Consider the following 21,309-nt stretch of genomic DNA (forward strand, 5'->3'; position numbering starts at 1 on the left):
AAATGTTGGCCACACTGCAGGCAGGAAGGTGTTCTGTGTTTAGTCTTAATGCTCTTCTTGTTCAGTCCTGGGTTGTCTCGAGTTCCAATAGCAGAATATCTCAGCTTTGATAGCAGTGTGTCTTTAAGGATTTATAGCAGTAGTTTTCTATTGAAAAAGTGGAGGGATTTCAGATAGTGAATACCTCAGAGCAAGGATATTGCAAGGAAAAACAGGAGCAGATGGGAGAGACATGGGTCAATGCTTTAGAATCTTTCCGATTCTAGAATCTTTAAAATTTCTACTGGATATGATATTTGGAATCTTTGTGAGAAGGAATAATTTGGGGGAACTAGACAGCTAATACAGGCTCTAGCACTTCAAAACCATTCTGTCTTCCTACAATATCTCTTGAATCCCATTCCCTTCAACCCACCCACTTCATATGCACCTTCATCCCATTTTGCAGGCCCTTGTTTGGTCTTGCTACCATCTTGAGATAGGGTTGGCAGGTACCCCGGGAGACAGCCTCTTCAGTTTTGGCACAAAGATTCCTAGGCATGTGGAACGGGGGGCGGGGGGGATGATGAATTTGTATCATTCAATACAAATGAAATACACCAGGAGCCTACACACAGATGACTGCAAATTCCAAAATTGTGGATGATGTCCCCCAGCAGTTTCATGTAGATCTTGAAACAGCGCAGCGGACAACATTGACCCCTGCGGGACACTGTAGACCAAGGAGTAAAGTGGGAGTTTTCTAGCACTACCTTCTGGAATCTGCCCTCCCTCTAGGAAGTTCCCACCACACCACAGTGCCTTGTGGCCTCAACCGGAAAGGTGCTTCAGAAGAGGGATATCACAGTTGGTGGTATCGAAAGCTGCTGAGAAGTTCAGCATAAGTAACAGGGATGCACTCCCACTGTTTGACTCCCTGTGTAGATGGTCCACCAAGGGCATTTCAGTCCTGAAACTAAGCCAAAAACCAGGTTGAGAGAAGTCTAGATAATGCATTTCACCTAGAAAAATCTTGGGTCGAGACACCGCCATACACTTGAACACTTAGTAAAAACATTGCAATGTTGTAACTAATCTGAAAGATAGCAACAACTTTTCCTTTTTTTTTCCTTTTTAGGCCAGTAACGGACAGTGGTACCAGATGAATGACTCCACTGTCTCAAACAGTGACATCAGAACTGTACTGAATCAGCAAGCATATGTGCTTTTTTATATCAGGTAATGTCAAATACTTAAAAAAAAAAAGTTGGACTTGCTTCCTTTCTTGACACTGTTACCTCTGCATTTCGCCTCACTTGACATCTCTAAACAAAATCTGCAAACTGGTCACTTGTCCGCCAGTCTTGCCGCCGTTGTCAGTAACAGCGTTCCCCATCCCTAGGCTAAAGTGTTGGGCTGGGATATGGGGAAACCCAGGTTCAAAGGCCCTCTCTGGTTATTGTCTTTTGGCGTGACCTGTCTTGCAGGGCGGTTGTGAGGCTGAAACACCACTTCTGAACCCCTTGGGGAGAGGGTGGAATGCAAAGGTGACAAATTGGGGGTGCAATCCAGTGCATGTTTTGACAGGAAAAAAGTCCTACAACTCCTGGCGTTCCCTAGCTAGCCATCCTGGCTGGGTGATGCTGGGAGTTGTAGGATCTTTTGGGGTCTAAAGCTGCATAGGATTGTGCCCTACATATACCATCCTAGGGAATAAGAGCGGGTCATGGCGGATACGGCAAAGCATTCAGCCAACAAATGTGGATCAATATGTCTTCTTATTTATTAGGTCCCATGACATGAAAAATGGCGGCGAACACATTCATTCTGTTCACACTCCAGGGCAGTCTTCTCCCCGGCCTGTTATTAATCAGCGGGCGGTCAATAATAAGCAAACTGCACCAGGATTTATTGGACCACAACTCCCTCCCCACATGATTAAGGTAATTCTCTCTTTTGAAGATGATGGCATAAATAAGCTGGTTGGACAGCATGGGTTTATACAAAGCCTTAACTTCTCAAATTAAGTTATTGCAACCCCTTCTTGCAATGCAGGTAGAACATGGGGGAAATAGATCTATGTTACAACACAGAAATGTTCTGGGGGAAAAAGTGGTGAAATCTGGATTTGTGGATCACATATCTGTGGTATATCTGTTCTCCCAGCTTCCTTTAATTTATGGAGTTCTGAGTCCACCGAAACATTATTTCCCATTGATTCTTCCCAGATCTTTGGGCTGTGTGTGCGTGTGTGTAAGTGTAACAACTGAGGCCTCTTCAAATGCAGCAGGACTTTCAGTTCCCCCGTGGCCACGGATTGCCATTGCCTGCTCCGGGGCAAACGCTTCTCTCCTGTAAGGCAGCCACGTGCTGGCATTGGGGATAGTGTTCCATAAGAGTTGAGTAGCCTGTGGTTATTGTTCTGTGATGCAGGGACTGGGAAGGCGGGTTCTTCAGCCCTTCTAAAGATCTAAAGTTTCACAAGCCTAGTGGGTTGAAACAGAACTCAAGTGTTCCTCTGTTCTAATGCAAGAAATTGTCACATGTCATCTCAAACCATGGTTCATGCTATCACCATAGTTTAGAATCCAAACCCTGATTTGAGCTTCTAAGTCAGGGATGGGGAATGTGTGGCCCTCCAGATATTGGGCTGCAACTCCCATCATGCCTCACCCTTGGCTATGATGGCTAGGGCTGATGGGAGTTGCAGTTCATCAATATCTGGAGGGCCGCATGTTCCCCATCCCTCTTCTAAATTCACTGCAGGCAAACCATGATTTGGAGCTGCTTGTCTGCTTTCATTTTCCATCTTCTCAGCACTCAGGTTCATAAGCTCACTCACATCTGCACCATTCAGCCTTTGGAGGCAAAGCAACAGCTGTAATTATGATTTGTCAATTCAGGCATCACACCAAACCATGGCTTGTAAGTTGAGACATCACGCTAAACCATAGTTAAGAAAATTTAACCGTGATTTGGGGTGTTGGTGAATTGTGTGTGTGTGGTGGTTGGAGAATAAGCCACAAAACTACCAAATGCCTTGGAATGTTTCATTTTCTCAGTGATTTTCTTTTTTATTACTGCAGAATTCAAATCATTTGAATGGAACTGGATCCCTGAAAGAAACTCCCAGCAGCTCTGTGGCGATCGCTAGCAACGTCACCCTAAGCAGGCCATCTTCTGCTCCGCCTGCCATGTCAATCCCAAACTGGACCATGAACAGGCCTGCAACCTCTACAACACCTGACCCTTCCAAAAAGCAAAAAATTACCATCAGTATTCACAACAACAAGCTGCCTGCTCGCCAAAGTGTCTCTCATGCCAGCTGTACCTTGGATAACCTCAACAAGCCGGCCCCGTCCTCAACCATCTCCAACCCTTCTGCAGTGCAATCTACCTCAAGCGCATCTACAGTATCGGCTGCTAACCAAGTCCCCAAACAAACAGCGCCCAGCGAAGCATGTTCCAAGCTGGTCGTGAACGGCAAGTCCAAACTCAGCCCGAGCATGTTGGTCCCTTACGGGGCAGAATCTTCGGAAGACTCTGATGAGGAGTCCAAAGGAGTGGTGAAGGAGAATGGCCACTCCAAACCTTTCAACGGCATTTTAATTGAAAATGCAGCCAGCGCCACGGAGAGCTCCTCTTCGTCCTGCCACGGCATGGAGAAGGAGGTCCCGCAGCATGAGCTGCCTAAGAACATTACTGTCGTTGTTTCTATTAGCCTGAACGATGCCCCTAAACAAAACGGGCAGCTATGCAATGATTCTACTTGCCAAGCAAAGCCCGTTAAATTGGCTGAGAACCCATTTTCCAAAGCAAATGGGCTTCCTGGAAAAGTGAGTGTGTTTCTGCTGAGGTTTCTCTGGTTCAGTGCAGGCATGTTGCTGGCTTCCAGCAAGCTGTAGTGGGCAAATCTGTGGTGTGTTCTTGAAGCCAGGTGATGCAGCAGTCTTGCTGAAGCTAAGCAGGTCTGGGTCTGATTGGTGCCTGGATGGGAGACTGCCTGGGAACCCTGCATACACTGCCTTGCATTCCATGGAAGAAAGGTTCAATACAAATGAAATACACCAGGAGCCATTCTCAGGAAAGCACATTCCTCTCCCTGCCCTTTCTGGCATGCATTCCACCACTGCCACCCCATTGGCCTTAACCATGGCTCAAGATTCCATTTACCCTGATAGTAACGATGGTTAGCACTAATCAGGCTCCCGCTTAACCCGGGTTTGTAAATCCACTTCAAACTCTGGCTAAGATGGGAGTCATTGTTTAGCATTAACCATGGTTGGCACAGTCTAGACGATTAAGGCTAATGAGGGAAAGATGAAGGTTATTTATGCCGGAGAGGGAGGGAGTGTTCTTGAGTTCAGGGTGGCATACAAGGCGGTCTCTCCTTTTTATCCTCACAACCCCTTAGGCCAAGTGTGTGTGACTGGTCCAAGTTCACATAGTGAGCTTTATGGCTGCACTGGGATTCGAACCCAGCTCTTCTCTGTCCAGGCATTTCAGTGGTAGAATGCACGCTTAGCATGCAGAAAGCCGCAAGTTCAATTCTGACATCTCCAGGTACTAGGAGAACTTGCCGGAAACCCTGAGCTGCTGCCAGTCAGTGTCGACAATATAGGGCTAGATGGACCAACGGCCTGGCTCCAAGTAAGGCAGCTTCCTACATTCCTACTCTGGCCGCTACACTGTGTTGTCTTGCAGCATACCAAGACTTACTTAAGTAAAATTCACATGAAAAGCAAAAGGTAGCTGTGTTGGCCATAGGAATCATAGATTAAAAATACAGGTGAGGAATGAGATGGAGAAAGAGAAGGGAGTAAACCGGGTGGAGATGGGAGGAGGAAACAGACTCCAAATCATTGTGGGAGGAGCTGTCAGAACAGGATGGAAAAATGGCTTTTTGTCACATTAAAAGTTTCTTCTTTCAACATAACGTTTTAAAAAGTAGTAAGCGTGCATTCGCATGTTGGGACAGTAAAAAAAACAAAACCTTGTCAACTCTGCCATTTAGCTTTGCTGGAGGATCCCAGATTCTAATATTTTCCCTCTTTCATGATATTAGAGCCCGGGTCGTCCAGTGAAGTTAAATGGTAGACGATTTAGGACAGATAAAAGGAAGTGCTACTTCAGGCAGCACATATGTAAAGTGTGGGATTCCGTACCACAAGACATAACGATGGCCACAACTTGGATCGTTTTAAAACAAGTTCACGGAGGATAAGGCTGTGCTTGGCTACTGGTACTGATGACTATATATTACCTTCAGTATCAGAGGCATGGTTTGTTGTAGGGTTGAGTGCTGGATTGTTTCACCCTTAAACAACCCAGCAATCCAAGTTCACAAGTCCTACTCACAACCCCTGATTGGGAGTTGTGTACAGAAAACAGAAGTGAGAAGCGTGTTGGAGGCAGTGCACTTGCTCACTCCTGCTCGTGCACAGCAAATCGTGGGTTAATTCATTAACCCACCATTTGCTGTTACATGCAGTCCGAGCCAGTATGTATCTCAATACCAGCTGTAGGAGAAAACAAGCAGGAGGATGCTATTGCACTCATGTCCTGCTTCTGGGCTTCTCAATAGGCATCTAGTTGGCCACTCTAGAAGGCCGTTACTTATGTTCCTGTTTATGTTCCATATTCCTGATTTACATTCCTATTTGTTCTTCCTACATATATTACTTATGTTCCTGTTTATGTTCTCAAGTCCACGCTATACTTGAGAGCGGATTGCAACCATTGCACTTATTAGTGCTGCGCAGGAGTTGGGCACCTTATTTCTCACCAGACTCTAGAGCAGTCAGGCTTGGTGGTTGCCCCTTTCATCCTATGTGTTAACCTTTTCTATTTTTTATTCATAGGGAGCACCTACAGCTTTGCCACCAGTTCCTGAAGACAGGATCGTAGACTCTTTCAAATGCAATCAGCTGAAAACCTCATCAGCAGAAACAATAAGGTAAAATGAATCATGCTTTTTCCAAATATATTTTCATTACAAATGACGAATTATATTCTTTTAAAATGGAGTGCTTCTCGGTTGTCATTGAAAATATTTCTTAGTTGCATATTCAAGCCATGTTGATGCCTGATGCAAAATTTTGAAGAAACATTCTATGCCAGGGGTGCCCTCTGGATGCTGGAGACCACAAGTCTCATAAGACCCATTCAGCATGGCCAGTGGTTAGGGATTATGGGAGCTGTAGTCCAAAACATCTGCAGGGACCAGGTTGTCCACCCCTGTTCCATGCAAAGCCATTCTGTCTTACTGTCTACTCTATTTTCTGTATTCCTTCTCCCTCCCAGGCCCATCACTGCTAGGATGCATTAATGTGTCTATTTGTGTGGGTATAAACCTTGGCTTCATCTGGCACACTTCTTAACATGTATACAATATAAACTAGGGTTGTCACCCAATTAAAAAAAAAAACTTTGTCAATTAATCAGATGAGTTTTAATTGATTTAAATTGCATTTAAATTGCATTTGCATATTACTAAAAACAATTGTTTGGGAGAGGGGGGGAAAGTATTCATCCCTTGATTTTTAGATGGTGCATGTATATATTGTAACAGGCATTATCGTAGAAGAGGCGTTCCATCCTGTGGCAGAGTGACAGGAGAATACCTCTTCTAAGATGGTGCCTGCTGTCAGCAGTTTGTATAAGTTCTTCTACTAAAAATAATTAACTTTTTAAAGTCAGGAGTGTTTTCTGAATTGATTCAGGTTTTAGCCCTCGAAAAAGGCATATTCCCAGCTGCTCTTCATAGGGCCCTGATCCAGTGAGTGCAAATTCTCATAGTCAACTTCCTGGGAGCAGGGTAAATGTGGTGAGGTACAGTTTGGAGCAACTTCTCATGCAGGTGGGGGATAAGGAAAAAATGAGTTTGTCTGTGGTAACATAGAAGTAGATGCAAATAGTTACTCAAAAAACCTAGCTGCATTTTTAAGCTGCTTGCTTAGAAGAACATTCCAGTCAAATATGTGAGGCTTGGTTTGAAATGCTGGATATGCATCTAACTGGGACACTGGGAAGATCATAGCCTTTTGTTTCGTGAGGATGCGTAGTGCCATATATAAATGAGTCCTGTACAACCTGAAATATTAGTTTTTTTTGCGGCATAAGCTTTTGTGAGCCAGGCAAAGCCCACTTTCTCAAACACCTGGAGTAGTCACCACATATGTCTTCTAGAATTTTCCAGGAGTTGAAAAACGTCTTAATGTGTAAGGTGTGTTTGTTTTCAAATCCATCTTGCTGGCTATTTGTCTTTCTGGCCAGTTACAAATCTCTTTCTTCTGTGCAGTGCTAGTGGAACAGAAAAAGTGTCAGAAGAGGGTGGCTTTTCTGAGGGGGCCCCTAGTGCCCTTACCAACAACATCCAGAACCTCTTGGCCCCTTCAGACCCTGAAATCACTTCTACCACAGAAGACCCTTGTGAAAGGATTGCGGCCGAAACGGAAAGCCCATTGCTTGAGAGTGATGGGCAACACGGTTCCAAGTCCAGTTTCCTGGGAGCAGAAGAATTCCCTAGGGAAAGTGACATGGAGGACCATGCAGAAAAGATAAGAGGACCAAAAGAAGGGATGGGAGCTTGGGAAAACAGCCCTGAGCCTGCCAGAGAAACAGCAAGGGCAGCAGAAAAAGGGGTTCAAAGCCCCCTTGCAAAGTCTGACAATGAATGTAGCTCTCAAAAGCTCGCCACTCTAAATACGGTGGAGAAATGCCAAGAAACACAGGACAGTGCAAAAAGCTATGAGGATGCTGCACCACCTAACGACTCTTCTGCCCCAAGGCTGGATGCCACTGGGGGGAGCCCGTGTTCAAAGGACGATGGTGGTCGGCTGGGAGACAGCAGCGAACAATTCCAAGGAAACACAGAAAGGCAGGAGCTGAAATCTCATTCTCCCCTTAAGGAGAAAGTCTGCACCTCCAAAAAAACTGACCAAGAGCACTACCGTTCAAAAAGGAAGCGCTCTGAAAGCGAAGAGGAGAAGGAGGAGGCAGCCACCCGGAGCCAGCCAGACGGGCACTACAACAAGAAGAGGTGCTCCTACAGCAGAGAAGGTGCGAAGCAGCAAGAGCATTATCGACGAGAATACTACAATGCAAATTACTACAGGTTCCCATGCAGTCCTGATCCTGGGAGGAGTTCGGGAAAATACCCTCCTTACAGATCTCGCAGCCGAGGGAAGACGGACCCTGAAAGGAACAGGCATTGTTACGGGAAAGGGGAGCGATCATGGAGTAGAGAGCGGTATTATCAAGATCTCCCGAGGAGATGGGAGGGCTGCAGATCTTACAATTACTATTACTCTTCCCATGTCCCCAGGTATAATCAGGATAGAAAATTCACTCATTGTGAGAGAGACTATAATAAATCAAATTACATTTACAGTAGCCCGTATAAATATGATTATTATAAAAGCAGATGGACTCATGACCAGGAAAGGAAACGGAGATGCCAGAGCCCGGAGGGCAGCGAGAACCCCCTGGAAAAGAGATGCCAAAAGCTCTTGCAAAGCGAATCGCTCGATGAGCAAAGAGGGCGAAAGCACAAGAAGTCAAAGAAGAAGAAAAAGTTAAAAGATAAACACAGAGAGAGAGATTACAGGTTAGTCCCTGTGGAGTGGAGACGGGGGCAGACAAGGGCGGAAACCGACATTTGTAAAGCTTTCCGGTCTCTCTTACTGTCGCTTATAAATTCATAACAGGATGGCTGGGAAGGGAGTTCTGCCATTTGAACTAGCTGATACCTTAAGTGTGTGGTGGTTTCTGAGGAGGGCTAGAGTTTTGTTGTTTTATTTATACCGTTTTTCAAGGAAAGGGACATAGCTCGGTGGAAGAGCACCTGCTTTGCCGGCAGAAGATCCCAGGTTCAATCCCTGGCATCTCCACTGAACTGAAAATCGTCAGGTAGCAGGAGACGGGGAGGACCTCTGCTTGAGGTCCAGGAGAGCTGCTCTAAGTCAAAGCAGACAGTGCTGGGCTAGGGAGAAATAGGCTGGGTTCACACAACACAAGAACCCACACTCAAGGTTGAGTACGGGTTGAGTGTGGGTTGTTGTTGAACTGTGGGTTGTCGTGTTGTCTGAAAACAGCTGTGCTAACAAACCATGGTTTGTTAACCACAAAAACCCACAGTTCACAACCCAACAACAAACCATGGGTTCTCTTCATGGGTTGTTCATAGTTAACAAACCACAGTTTGTTAGTACATCTGGGTTCACACAACAACCCACATTTCAGTGACAGCCCATACTCAACCTTGGGTGTGGGTTATAGTGTTGTCTGAACTCAGCCTAGTCTGACCTAGTATAAAGCAGTTTCCTACACTCCAATTAATTTGGTGTACCTAATTTGGGAAGGGCCGTAGCTCAGAGGTAGAATAACTGCTTTGAATGTCAATGGTCCCAGATTCAGTCCGCAGCATCTCGTGATAGGGCCGTGAAAGACTCCTGACTGAAACCCAGAAGAGCCACTGCCAGACAGCAGATACTGAACTGAGCTGGGTAGACCAGTGGTCAGAGCCCCTGGCATAAGGCAGCTTTCTGTGTTCTAGAAATCAAATGCATCTGACAAAACTCTAAAATCCAGTAATAGGGCAAGAAGCAGAGCAAGAGCATATTAATCGATCAACTGCCAAAGTCATGCTAGAAGAGGAAAGTCTTAAGCTGGCTCTGGAAGGAAAAGGGAGGTGGGGGCATTTGCACTTCATGCAGGAAGACACATACAAAAGCTCTGGGGCTGCTGCCAAAAAGGCCCTGCTTCTCATGGAGGCTGAGTAATTTTCTGCAGAATTTTCAGCCGGATCATTTTAGCAGATCTTAAATTGAATGTGTGTGTGTTAGTGGGGTGATTGATTAAGGGTGCAGTCCTATGCGTGTTAAGACAGAAAAAAGTCCTACAATTCCCATCATAGCTGGCTGAGGAATGCTGGGAGTTGTAGGCCTTTTTTTCTGTCTAAACATGCATAGGATTGCGCCCTAACAAAGTTAGCAGATCTTCATGGTATTGTGAAATAGTATTACACTGAGGATGGAGTCAAAACCTCACGAGCTATGGATAACTGGGCAGTCCATAGGCACGTTGCTTCTCTCAGCTGTAGTTCCTCACCTGTAGAATGGGTATAATAGTGCTCTTCTCTCCCCTCCTCGCAGGGCAAGAGAACAAACTCAGTAGACAGACAGACAGACAGGTTGACCAGTAGTTCACATGACTCACAGCAAAGGGAGTCTTTTGCCTAGTTGCAGTCACAACCCTCCCTGTTAAATGGGGATGCCCTCCCCTCTAGACTTATTTATTTATTTAAAACATTTTTTCTACTGTATGTCTGCGGAAAAATGTGGCTTGCAGAGATCAGTAACAACACAGTCCATGACTTCAGGCTTACAGTCTAAAATACACAACATAAAAGGAAAAAAGGACGAAGGGAGGAGGAAAAAAAACAAAGATGTATAGGCTGGCTCCCCTCCCACCTTGGCTGTGAAGCAGGAGGACATTCCAAATGCAGTCAGAGTAGGAAATCACTTCTGACATCAACCTGTAACTACAAAAGGGGACAGGATTGGAACTGGGGGCTCCCCCTCCCACAGGAAGGGAAATACCTCTGCTTATTTGCATGGCCCTGCCCCTAGAGCAAGTGTGAGGAGTAACCCAGGGCCGGCGTCAAGGGTAGGCATGGCTGGACTGACTGAGAAGCCCCCTGGAGTTGCTCCTCTTCACCACTGCAGCCTGCTTGTTCACCTGCCCCTCACTCTGGTCCAGGCAGTGGAGGTGGTGAGAAGGAGGAACAGTAGATGCCACTGCCTGTATATTTTATTGTAGCCCCTGAAGAAGGAAATCAATATTTCCGAAACGCATCAGGCCAATATGCCAGTGTGGTGTAGTGGCAAGAGTGTTGGACTGGGAGCTGGGAGATCCGGGTTCTAGTCCCCACTCGGCCATGGAAGCTCACTGGGTGACTTTGGGCCCGTCACACACTCTCAGCCCAACCTACCTCACAGGGTTGTTGTTGTGAGGATAAAATGGAGAGGAGGAGGATAATGTAAGCCACCTTGGGTTCCTTGCAAGAGGAAAAAACGCGGGATATAAATGCAATAATAAATAAATAATATAAAAGAACTACAATAAACCTTTTTCTATAGGCACCTGGGATTTCTCCATTTTCTTTTCTCCATTGTTTTTGCCTCCCCAGATAAAGAACGTATTGTTTGGATTAAGGGGGTATAACTATTACATTGTGGATGTTCCTTTTAACATCTTTCTACTTTCTTCAGGCATCGCCAGGATTCTGACCCATCTTTGTCCAGCTCTGAGGCTGAGACTCACAAGCATAAACATAAGAAAAAGAAGAAGAAAAAGAAGAAACGTACAAAGAAGTCAGAAGACTGCGATGAAATTTCAGCTCCTCCCCTTCCCAAGCCAACCAGTTTGGAAACCAAGAATCTTAAAACCTGGGAGATAACGGAATCTTCTTTCGAAGCATATAGAAAACATAGCAGGGCTCCCCGGGATGGAGACACTGTTCTTTGCCACAAAACAAAGAGCAGAGATGGTAGCAACAGAGATGGTTCCTGCCCATCTACAGATCATAAAGTAGGTAAGAGATTCAAAGAGAAATCCCAAAGAATATCCATGGAGTGACTCTATTTCTTTTTCTCTTTCTCTGAGATTATTTAGATATATTTTTATTATATTTATATCTCACCTTCTCCCCCAGGAGATCAATACATGGCTCTCCCCCCTCCTGTTTTATCCTCACAACAACCCTGCGAGGTAGGTTAGGCTGAGAGATGGTGACTGGTCCAAGGCCACCCAGTGAGCCTCCTGGTTGAGTAGGGCTTTGAACCGGGATCTCCCCAGTCCTAGTCCAACACTCTAACCGCTACACCACACTGCTATTCGTGAGCCAGTGGCCCTCCCTTTTGCTTTCTTTTAAAGCTTGAAAGCTCTTGATGACAAAGTTTGGGAACCCCGAATCATGCCGAGGCTGCCTTGTGTGGGCTTGCTCAAGAATTCATAGCACCGTGGGACTATCCATGTCACCTGGCCTTCACCTTCTGTATCAAGGTAGACATGGCTGTGTTCCTGACAAATGTTTGCACCCAAGTTATACCCAGTCTGCAATCACAATTGAATCTGTCATAATGCTGCTAATAGCTCAGTGCAGTCCAGCCAAACGATAGGCATCCTTAGTTCACTTTCGTTGGCTCATGGTTAGCAGCACATCCTCTGATGTTAATCATGCATAAAGTGCGTCAATTGTGTTTCTGCACTGCCTTATTGAAGCCAGCCAAGATTTCAGAAAATAAAAACCCTGATCAAATAAAAACATAATAAAACAATTAAAACTATCTTTAAAAGCCACAACAATTTTTTTAAAAAGTTAGAAAGATGTGTCTTAACTGCCACCCCCTTCCTGAATGCAGAGAGACTGGGGACCAACCACAACTCCAAGGGAGAGTTTGGTAGCAACACAAGAGAAAGCCCCTTTCCAAGTTTCCACATGTCTGACAAGTAGGCCTCTGCAAGCAAGTGTGTCTTCAAAAGGGCTCTCCTGCTGATCCTAGCAACCAAGCAGGTATCTACCAAGCTAGGTGGTCCCTCAGATAGCCAGACCTGAAGCTGTTTAGAGCTTTGAAGGCTAAAACCAACACCTTGAATTGAGCCTGGAAAACAGTTGGCAACGCTTGGCCTAATGTTTCCTAGGTGCTGTATGAAAAAAAAAAATTAAGCACCCACAATAGATGTTAAGCCTGTGTGCAGGGCCTAATAGACACGTTTCAAAAGGATAAAGTGATGGGAAGGGAACAGAAAAACAAGCAAACTTCAGCACCAATTGTGAAAGTTACACCATTGTATTTAGGATTACCAGCTTGAATAGAGACTGTTCAGGGAGGGAAGCCACCAAATGGCAGCTGGTCTCTCACCCAAGCTGATGGATGGGTCCTCTGCTCCCGTCTTTCTGTGGCAGCCATGTGGAATGGCTGCTGACAGTTCAGGGAGAGCAGGCAGCAAAATTGCTGGTGGTTCCATGCTTGAATTGGCAGTGAGGCAGTTGTAACAGCGCCACAAATGTGCTATGCCCCTAAGAAACTAGAATATTTGAGGCAAATTAAAAACTCATCTGAAAACTTGGTATCCAAGAATAACCTTGTCCTTCTTGCCTTTCAGATCCAGAGTTTCTGCTGGAAGCCATTCCTCCACAGCTTGCAGTATATTTATAAACCGAAAAGCGATTAACTCTTTAATTCATAATTGGTGCTTCAGAAATACTGTACAGGATTTTACCATGGAAAAAAAACCCTTTTTTTAGTTTTTACCTTGAGACTTTCTTTTTTTAAATTATCTGCAATCCAAAAAAAAAAGCAAACAAAAAGGATGGAAACTTTCTACAACTGCTGAACATCGTAAAATTTACCCTGTAAATGTCACAGTAAGAATTAATGCCCTGGAACAGAACATCTCAAATGCTGCTTAGTTACAGACTCAGGTTGATTGTGTTATTCATGTGATGTTGCTCCAAGTCTACACATCTGGCTCAAGGGGCGAGGAAACCACAGAATTATCAAGCTGCAACTGATAGTCTCTATTTAATTTAAAGAATTATTTAAAAATTTCACACAGAACTAGGATTTTTGCAAGAACTTCATCTGTTTTCTGTGATGTCTGCTACTAGAAACTCACTGCATAATTTTTTGTTGAATTCCAGTCTTGGACTTCGTGAAATGTGCCGTTCAGACTCTACCAGTTTTTGAATGTATTTCAGAACATGTCTGAAGACCCCTTGCCACTCATCTTGATAGGGCTGTCTCTCCTGGCCCTGAGATGTCACCAGCCAACCACCAACTGGCAATCACGGGTGTTTGAACAGCTAGGCTCATTGTTTCACCACCCATGAGCTGTTAGGTTGGTATGGGGATATCTGCCCTCCCCGCTTCTGTTCCCCCACTCTGGTCTCCCTTGCCTCCTTGGCTGGGTTTCCCTCAACTCCTCTGCAGGCTTCTTCTTTTGGCCATTGCTTGACCCCTCTATGGCCTTCTCCCCATCTCATACTAGCTGCTGCTTCCACCCCCTTTTTCCTTTCTAGCTTCTCTTCATCTCCTCTGCCTTCTGTCTCGTTGACCTGGTTCACACATAACAACAAGCCTGAGTAGGGGTGGTGGTTGAATCATGGGTTGTCATGTGCGAATCCTACACTTTGGTTGACTTTGGTTGTTAACCACAAACAACCCAAAGTTCACAACCCAACAACAAACCATGGGTTCTCTTCCTGGGTTGTTTGTGGTTAACAACCCATAGTTAAACCATAGTGCAGGGCTTGCACGTAACAACAGCCCATACTCAACCCATGCTCTGGATTGGTGTTACATGTGAATCTCTCCTTCCTTCTGTTCTTGCTTCCTGCAGCTGCCTGCCCTGAACAGCTGTCCCACAGCTTTTTCAAGCGGCCTGGGCTGTCCTGCTGTTCCAGGGCTTCTCACCAGTCAGTGCCTGTGGATGACAACAGCAGCAGGCACCAAGGCCCACAGCCATCCTGCATTGTCCCAACAGTTGCCAGAAGGAACCAATCTCATACTTCCACTACGTTTTTATTGCATTCATTTTTAGTATTGTGATGCTTGTCTTGATGGGTCTGAGCTGTCTGGTTCTTGTCCCTTCTTCAAAGTTTCTAGTTACAGACACATTTCATACTGTGATTTAATTTTTTTTAAATGATGAAATGCTATCAAACTGTGATACACTTAATTCACTGGTCCTGCATCAGGAGACGGAGTGGGGAAAACTGTATTAAATACAGTTCATCTGAATAATCTGTCTGGTTTATACAAGCTGTGTTGTTCAGAGATGTCTAAAGTTTGATCTTTGTTTTTTTAAAGATAAAAGCACTTGCCCCACTTGTAAATAATATGGCATGTAAAATTTATATAGTATATAAATACAGCAAGTCAAAACAACATTGCTCAGTGTGTACTGTACACCTTTTCATTTCCAGCTTGCTTACACTTGTCTGTAGTGTTTTGTGTAAATGGCCAGCTGGGCATAACCTCCTTGGAACTCGTATGACCACACTTACAACCTCTTAATGCTCTTCACTCAGGTTGTCTCATGGTTGCTGTTGTAGATCTCCAACAAAATGTGATTCATTTTACTTAGCAACAACCATCCACTCTTACAGTATACAGTACATGACCTCTAATTCTTGGAGTAAGACAACAGAGGTATCACTTATATGGTCACACTGCAAGTGGCACTTGTGTCCTAAAATTGCACAGAGCGAGAGCATCTTGGCCACTACAAGGGAACAAATGTTGCCAAAATATGGTTAATGAAAGGACATCATCTCTCCCTGCTCTTTTTAAAAATTTCACAGTTCAGAAAAATGTTTTTACAGGCAAGGGTGTAGCAAAGAGTCTAGTGTCAAAGTGAGTTGTAAACTGGGATATCCCTGTTTCAAATCTCATGAATGTCTTGAGTAGCCTTTGATGTGCTTCCTGTCTGCAATATGGAGTTTCTGGCTGGACTGCTTTACAGGACTATGGTAAGCATTATAAATATGTGCGGTGCTTTTAGCACTACATAGAGAGACTAACAGTGCAATCTCATGCATGTTTATTCAGAAGTTAGTCCCACTGTTCAGTGGGGCTTACACCCAGGTAAGCATGCATAGGATTGCAGCCCAAAATGATTAAGGTGGCAGTCCTTTGCACACTTACATGGGACTAAGTCCAATCTGAACAGAAGTAAAGACTTTGACATGGGACTTACTTTTGAGTAAAATTGCGTAGGTTTGTATGACAACTATGCTGACGTACTTATATGCAGGAGCTTGTACTGTACAAACCCTAGTTCAGTCCATGCATGTTATCCTCAGTCCTGTATCACAGGTCAGTTGGGTTTAGCTTCTGACTGAAGTTAATTATATAGCAGAATAAGCTGGTAGAGTGCAGAGATGGCAGAATGTACTGTACCACTTCAGCCTGTGGATGAACGTGACTACTTTTGTGCCAAAGAACCTTCCTGTAAGTAGAGTGTACAGCAGGAAGTGAGCCAGGATAGAAATTTCTCCTTGCTATGCTGGCTTTATAATAGAAGGAAAGTTTTTGGGATGGGTGTGTGCGTTTTTTTAACCAATGTTCAAAATGGTCAGCACTCACCTGCACCTTGAAGCAGAATAGGCTGTTCTGTAAGGAGGATGGGAAAAATACTGGGGAAGGAGCAGGTGTTCCTGATCTCCTGAGTGTGATTAGGAGTGCACATACTGTGTCTGCACTAGATCAGTAGTGTATTCAAGGCAGTAGACGTCACAAAATCTTCATTCTTGAGCCAAATTTAGCCAGTAAATTCCATGAGGGCTGTAGCTCTGGGGCCAAATATCACAAAAAAATTGGACTGTTGTGGAATTCATACTTTTATTTTTGAGAATGGAGTCTCTGCGGTGTATTTTGTTAACTAAATACTTGCAATGGATTTAAAACAGCCATACAAGATTACCATAGATAGTTGTATAACATAGATACCAGAGTATTTCATGCAATTCGTTGGCATACAAGAGTAACAAACCTTCAAAATCAATAATACACAGATGTACAGTATATACAGTTACCTTACATTTAGCTGTCAATAAGAAACATTCTCCAAGAAAATATAGAAAGAGAAATAGTGAGCTACATGTTAGTTTCCAGCATCTGTTCTAAAAGGGCCAGTGGAGATAGAACACTGGTTTCCTGCACACCATTAGTCAACTGTGGGGACACCCACTTTCTCCTCCTCGATCATGGCTAGCATCAGTGCTGATGTAATGCTAAGACTTGTTTATAGCCAGCAAGAAAAGGGAGAGGGGAATTGTGTCAGAGAGGGCGTGTTTATTTCTGAGGCTGGATCTTGATTTTGTAACAAAAGGTTTGTAAGGAGCCAGTGTTACATCTCCACCAGATTTCCACGACCTTTCTTCCAGCAAACGTATCTGGAAAGATATGTACTACATTTTTTCAAAAAATAGGTATTTTACTATGAAGTATTCTAAATGCTGCTTGGTTTATAAAGTTTTAAATTTTGTACCACACACTTCAAGCCATCCAAAACATTAAGTGACATTCCCAAGCAAAATTCTCTCCTCGATTAGGTTCAGCACCTGTCAGGCCAGCTGAGCTTAAAGTGCTATTAAAACTCCAGCCACCCCCACCTTCAAAAGCCAGAGTCCATGAGGTTTGAAAAGTAATTGGGCAAAAGACAACTAGGGCAGGGACTGCTTAAGCTTAACTCCTCCACTGTTCTCACTGAGGGAAGAGATAAAAGATACAGGGAGATGCCTGTCTTCTGCTTAATTCACTGAACGAGGTCCTTTATAGGGTGTACGCACACACTCCAATGCAGAAAAGAATGTAGGCACATCAGCCTGAATAACTGCTAAAGAAGTGTCCAATACCATTTCCCTGTATGGGAGGGACACCCCCTACCCCCAAGTGCTGTCTGCCTTTTGGGCTCAACACACAAGCCATCACTACTTTTAAAACTACTGCTTCCTAAGACCAAAGGAGAGGAGACGCTGAAGAGGGTGGGGTGGGGATTACTAAGTCTTCGTAAAGTACCTCAAGTGGCCAAAACTTTCACAAGCCGTTCCTGCAACTAGCTAGTTTCTTTACTGGCCTTATGGCCAGTGGAAGTTTTGGCCCAATTTTAATCCCTGCTAATACTGTTATATATAAACATTCTATATGCGTAGGAACAGTGCTACTCTCCGCTTTAGCAGGAAGCTTATAGAACATCATAGTTCCCCTGTTTACACATTATTTGCCAAAAAATGGTTATTAATCGGATGCGTTGGAAACACCAGTAATTCTTCCTGATTTATATTTGATTAATATAATCCCTAACCTCATGTGTTAGAAATATAGGGCTAGACAAAAATACCGATCAGGCGTATGCTAATACAAATTTTTAAATTTGCATTATTGTGGGGTGAAACCCTGTAGAACTTCTGTGGTAACCAAATTCTGGGAATTCTGACCAAAATGGATTAGGCCCTTCTCACATAAGGCTGTGCTATATCTGTCCAGTGGCTTCTAGGACCTGTATGCTGTGTATTGCTCAGAAAAGGAAATAACACCTCTTGGTAGCTGTGGACAGTGAAACACTAAATTCAGTTTTTGGGAGCAGAATAATTCCTTAGAGAAGATGATATGGGGGACCACACAGAAAAAAATGAGAGGACTAGAAAGCAGCACAGGAAAAGATCCCTGCGTATGCCAGAAGAGCAATACAATTTAGATAATAACCCATCTAAATAGGATGATTATTATAAAAGCAGATGGACACATGAGTCATTTTTGTGTCTTGTACTTGGTAAGAAGGACACAGTAGGCAAAGCCTGGGCATAAACAAGTTGTTTCTTTATCTTTATGAACATACTCTTTGTTATATAGCTTTTCCATCTCCTTTTCCCCCTCTCTTTTCTTGCTTTCATCTTTCTAACAATGTCCTCTAGGAACAACTTTGGGGGGGGGGAATACTCGAAAGAGACCACAGCTACAAGGATACAACACCCCTGTAGTGAACAGTGTATGGGAAGTGATAAATTAAGACGTCAGGGTGTGGAATTAGAGTGGAAGGAGGCTGAGAATAGCTGGTTACCCCAGAGAGATGTTGGCAATGGGAAAAGGGCAAGACAGTTAAAACAATACATTTAGAGAGAGATCTGTCTGAGACCCTGCCAGGAAGTCAAAAGAGTAGCCTGCAAAGTAGAGGCAGGTCTGAGCTTTTTGAACATGTAGGAGAGGGATATTTCATAAAATCTTGCAGCTACAGTAAGAGAGAAGTACAACGTCTGCTGTTCCGTAGACTTATACTAGTGGGCCCTGCAACTAATTTTTTTTTTTACATTTGCAAACCTTGGGGCAAATGTACAAAAATGATACCTTGCTGATACCTCCTTGTGCATGGGTGGTGCTGTTTTGGCTACATAAGGACTGGCACTGAGAGAATTCAGTTTGCTATTAGAATATAGGATAACATTTGTCCAGCTCTGTCCCAATATTCTGACATACGTCCCCACAAACAGATACACGCTCGTGCCCAGGAGGAACAGTTTGCATCTTGAGGCTTCTTGCCAAAAGTATGAAAACCTAAAGGGAAGTGAAAGGAGACAGCAGAGCTTGGAAAGCAGCTAGATCCCCTAGGGGAAAAATGGGAAAAATTGCACAAAGTGAGGCCCAGAAGAAAAGAAGACAAAAGCACCAGAGAGCACCCTGGAAAAAGAGGGCAACTAGAAAGGAGATACAGCAACTGCACAGAGAGTGGTGCTGAGAATACTTCCACTATCCTGGCTTATTTACCTGGTTTGTTAACCAACATTCGGACGTAATGGGGAACTCCAGCTTCATACAAGCCACATCAACTTTGTGCCAAAGCTAGCACATAAAGCAGGGAGGAACACTCGGTCCTAATGCTCATTCACAGCGCCATAAACTATGTTTTATGAAGCCTCAAATGATTGTGCAAATGGACAATATAGTCCTCAGCTGCCTATCCCAACCAACTGTACCCACATACCTTAATTAAGAAAAATTTAAAACCTAGCACTCATTTAGGCAATTCTGCAAAATGGAGACTAAATAGATTTGCATTTTTGATTCCTGCCACACACATTAGCAAAATAACCAGTAATATTACACACACACTTTGGGGGGGGGGGGGATTCCCCCACAAAAATAAAATCTTGCTTGATTTTCCTACGAGGCAATACATAAGGAAAACAAAGTTAAAATGTGGCCTTGTACACAAATGAGCACGAGAGAAGCTGGTAAACAGATTGTTTAGTTATCTGTTAATACAGCATTAGACTGCAGCATGATTTTACAAAAACATAAGACAGTGAATGATACCGGAAAGACCTCAGATTTGGGAAAGACAGTTCAGACTAACGTCTGGATAAGAGAAACAGCACATAACCAAGACATCTAAGAACCAAAGATAAGCTACAGTAATACTGCCGAAGCTTATGTTTGTAACCTTTTCATCTTTGGGAGCTTCATGTTTTCAGTGCATGGCCAACTGTTTATGAGAGAGGGTCTGTTCATCATATAGCTGCCAGACTAGTGGATTCTAAATGAAAGCACAGTAGACTGGATGTGAGCTCTGTACAAAATAATCCAAGCTCAAATGCCTCTGCATTGTGAAGGGTAGGTAGGGTTTGAATGACTCAAGAGCAAAAGACTTCTGCATACAGGAAAGGAAACGGGGAGTAATCTGCTAGTTGTGAATGCTAGATTCAGCAACGGGTCACAAACCTGGGCAAAGGCCCCAAAGAACAGGAGAGGGACAGATTACAGGATATCTCCTGTTTCAACAACACTGCCCACACACAAAACAGCATGTAAGGCTTCCAAGTTTTCACATAAAGATAAGTCCATGTGCTTGATGTGTCTTCCAGTATCTCATGGGATATTATCAATTGGCACAGAACGGGTAGATGCTGCAGGAGACTACATTTCCAATACAAGTCTTCTTTATTTTGAACTTTACCTTGGCTTTATGATGTACTAGCAATTTCCCTAAGGCAGGTCCACAAGAGTTCCTTGTTAGTGCTATTTTTTATTCGCAATTCTTCTCTTCCTGGTTGCCAACATATCATAAAAGGGATCCTTGCTGATACTTGCCCTAACAAAAAAGGAGACATCAATTAATTCTGCACATCTACATTTGTCAGCCACACTCCGCCTCCTTTCCGAAGACATTCAGTTTAAACATCACACCACACCATAATTTGTGCTACCATAGTTTACAACCCAATGCATGGGTTGAGCTCCTAAATATACAGGTAAACCATGGTTTAGAGCTCCTTGCCTACTCTCTCTTACGTCTGCTCCCCTCTCCCATTTCTACGGTACATCAGCCTCCAGAGGCATAGCAATGCCCCTAAACTATGGTCGATCATTTCAGACATCAGTCGAAGCCATACTGAGCACAGACCATAGTCTACCAACCCATTTCGAACCACGGTCCACAATTCCAGTTTGCCAGCCAATCACACATCATGGTTTGTCATTTCAGTTGTCAGGTCAAACCATGTTTATTTTATTTGTAAAACATGTACCTGCCCCTTCGGTATTACTAGTCCCAGGGTGACTAGTTAAGCTCCTTAACCATGCTTTGACACAATGCCTGAATTAGGCCGGTGACCCAGTGATAAGGACATCACCAAAGCGGCTCCTACGTGCAGCACAAAACCTCCCCACAAACAACTTGGCATTCCCATATAATGCACAGTAACGTGAGGGGTAACTGAGGAAATCCTTTCCGAAAACATTCACACTTCCTGGCTAAAGGTGTCCT

General features: G+C 44.1%; 2 protein-coding genes across 10 annotated transcripts in view; one reads left to right on the forward strand and one right to left on the reverse strand.

Annotated features, from left to right (window-relative positions):
* The window catches only part of USP42 (ubiquitin specific peptidase 42), a 41,070-nt gene extending 27,716 nt beyond the window's left edge, over positions 1-13,354 (forward strand). For 4 of the 9 annotated variants that reach the window (XR_014785540.1, XR_014785539.1, XR_014785537.1 and 1 more), the window contains 8 exons: positions 1,118-1,218; positions 1,769-1,922; positions 3,066-3,815; positions 5,841-5,935; positions 7,280-8,587; positions 11,253-11,575; positions 12,405-12,556; positions 13,150-13,237. Coding sequence is in view for 5 of the 9 variants with exons in the window: in XM_084818444.1 (XP_084674570.1) it covers positions 1,118-1,218; positions 1,769-1,922; positions 3,066-3,815; positions 5,841-5,935; positions 7,280-8,587; positions 11,253-11,575; positions 12,405-12,496 (2,823 nt within the window). In the remaining 4 variants the exon portion in view is untranslated. Of the gene's footprint in view, positions 1-1,117; positions 1,219-1,768; positions 1,923-3,065; positions 3,816-5,840; positions 5,936-7,279; positions 8,588-11,252; positions 11,576-11,695; positions 12,686-13,149 lie in introns of those variants that run through there. The other 5 variants (XM_084818448.1, XM_084818447.1, XM_084818446.1 and 2 more) reach the window with 4 other exon arrangements.
* A 3,011-nt stretch (positions 13,355-16,365) lies between these two features.
* CYTH3 (cytohesin 3) overlaps positions 16,366-21,309 on the reverse strand; it is a 95,108-nt gene continuing 90,164 nt past the window's right edge. Inside the window, exon 13 of the mRNA XM_084818450.1 lies at positions 16,366-20,634. Coding sequence (XP_084674576.1) covers positions 20,562-20,634 — 73 coding nt within the window. The 3' untranslated portion in view covers positions 16,366-20,561. The remainder of the gene's footprint in view (positions 20,635-21,309) is intronic.

The sequence above is a fragment of the Heloderma suspectum genome, chromosome 12 (genome assembly GCF_057233095.1).
Source record: "Heloderma suspectum isolate Gila_16-S chromosome 12, 16-S_ref, whole genome shotgun sequence".
Lineage (NCBI taxonomy): Eukaryota > Metazoa > Chordata > Lepidosauria > Squamata > Helodermatidae > Heloderma > Heloderma suspectum.